Source organism: Uloborus diversus, chromosome 2, assembly GCF_026930045.1.
Source record: "Uloborus diversus isolate 005 chromosome 2, Udiv.v.3.1, whole genome shotgun sequence".
In the NCBI taxonomy this organism is placed as follows: domain Eukaryota; kingdom Metazoa; phylum Arthropoda; class Arachnida; order Araneae; family Uloboridae; genus Uloborus; species Uloborus diversus.
Genome location: NC_072732.1, coordinates 215,546,693 through 215,548,338, shown reverse-complemented (window position 1 = coordinate 215,548,338; position 1,646 = coordinate 215,546,693). Strand labels below are relative to the sequence as shown.

Genomic DNA, 1,646 nt, shown 5'->3' with positions numbered 1-1,646 from the left:
TTATTATTTTTTTAATTTTACACACTGGTAAAATAGTTTCTAATTTGCTTATGTTTCTGTAATTGAGACTTTGGATCTTGGTAACAAGTAAGAAAACCATGTCGGTATGCGTTGTCGCAAATTTGTCCTAATTACCATATCTTTTTTACCAGTTCAATTACCGTTTCTTTTTTATAGGCCTCGTGTTACCCAATCTTGGAAAGTACAGTCGTTAAATACCAGTTAAATGATTTTGATAGTTTGCTTGTATTATGTAATTAATTTATAATAGTTTAAGTTAACTTTATACGAAACGCTTAGCAGAGTGAAACATGCGTCTTGCTGTTTTTGATACAGCACAGCCACCAATTCTAAGCTAGAATTAGAAAATTACATTTTTCCAGATGCGCGCAAAATTTGTCACCTCAACTTCAATTTATTTTGTTGAACGCGCATTCTACCTTTGATTTTTCAATTGAAAACTTCACACGTGTTATGTAGGTGGTGGCGGTTATGTGCAAAATATACTGAAAAATAACTGGTAAGCTTTCATATTGGAATTTGAGATTGAAGTTTTTTTTCTGTATTCAAAGTTAGAAACCAGTTGTAAAATGAATATTTTATCATCGATTAGAAATGCTTTTGGGAACTTGACACAGAGAATCAGGAATAGTTATGAGGAGTACAAAGCAGAAAGATGGAGGCGGGAGTTTATGTTTACAGAACAAGACATGCTCGATTATCAAACCCTTACATATCTGTCTTCTGAGCAGATACTGACTGTGCACAAGAAATTCCAATCGCTGGACCCGAGGTCGACTGAAGGTGAGAAAAATCCAATTTTACCAATTGAGACTGTACTGCAGTGTCCTGAACTTCGAGTCAACCCGTTTAAGGATCGCATAGTGAAAGTGTTTTGCTCCAACCCCTCTTACATGTCCTTCGAAGAGTTTCTGGACATGATGTCTGTATTCAGTGATAAAACGCCAATGAACGTGAAAGCGCAGTTCGCTTTCAAAATTTACGATTTCGATGACGACGATATGATATCCAGAGAGGATGTCGCCGAGTTGATTAATCGATTGAAGGGGGATAACGAAATGAATGACGAAGATATGGAACAGATATTGGAGAACGTAATGTCAGAAGCAGACATTGATGCAGATGGTTTCGTTACGTATCCGGAGTTCGAGCATATGATTGCCAAATGTCCTGAATTTATGCATTCATTTAGGATTCGTATGTAGTGATGTCATAAAAGAAATTGAGATAGAAAAAGTACTGGATGCAGTTTTGGTACATTTCAATAACAGATATTTTGGGAGAACTCATAACGTGAAACATTTGACGCGTTTTCAAAAATTATCGCCAAACTAGTCAAAAAAAGTCGCCTAAAAGTCGTTTGTGAAACGTTTCCAAAACCAATTTTCCTTAACTTAAAATTAGCAAAACAAGCCCTTGAATTACGCTAGAAGCTTCTTTAAAATGAAAAAAAAATCCGCCAAATAAATAAATTAAGCCGTTAAAATATAAAACTATCAACGGTATAGAAGAAAAAAAAAATGGTTATGAACTGGCTTGAAAAGTTCCATCAAAATGTACGACTGAAGTATAAAAAGCAAAAACGGAAACAGCTGTTTCAGCAACGAGGAATTATTTCGCCAATT

General features: G+C 35.1%; 1 protein-coding gene across 1 annotated transcript; it reads left to right on the top strand.

The window, feature by feature from the left end:
- The first annotated feature begins 692 nt into the window (after window positions 1-692).
- LOC129217785 (calcium and integrin-binding protein 1-like) lies at window positions 693-1,226 on the top strand. The gene has a single exon (XM_054852126.1). It carries the CDS (start codon window positions 693-695, stop codon window positions 1,224-1,226), a length of 534 nt encoding a protein of 177 aa, XP_054708101.1.
- The last annotated feature ends 420 nt before the right edge of the window (window positions 1,227-1,646 follow it).

What these genes read in the sequence shown, in the direction of transcription:
- LOC129217785 (XM_054852126.1), top strand. Translation starts at nt 693, where the DNA reads ATGTTTACAGAACAAGACATGCTCGATTATCAAACCCTTACATATCTG.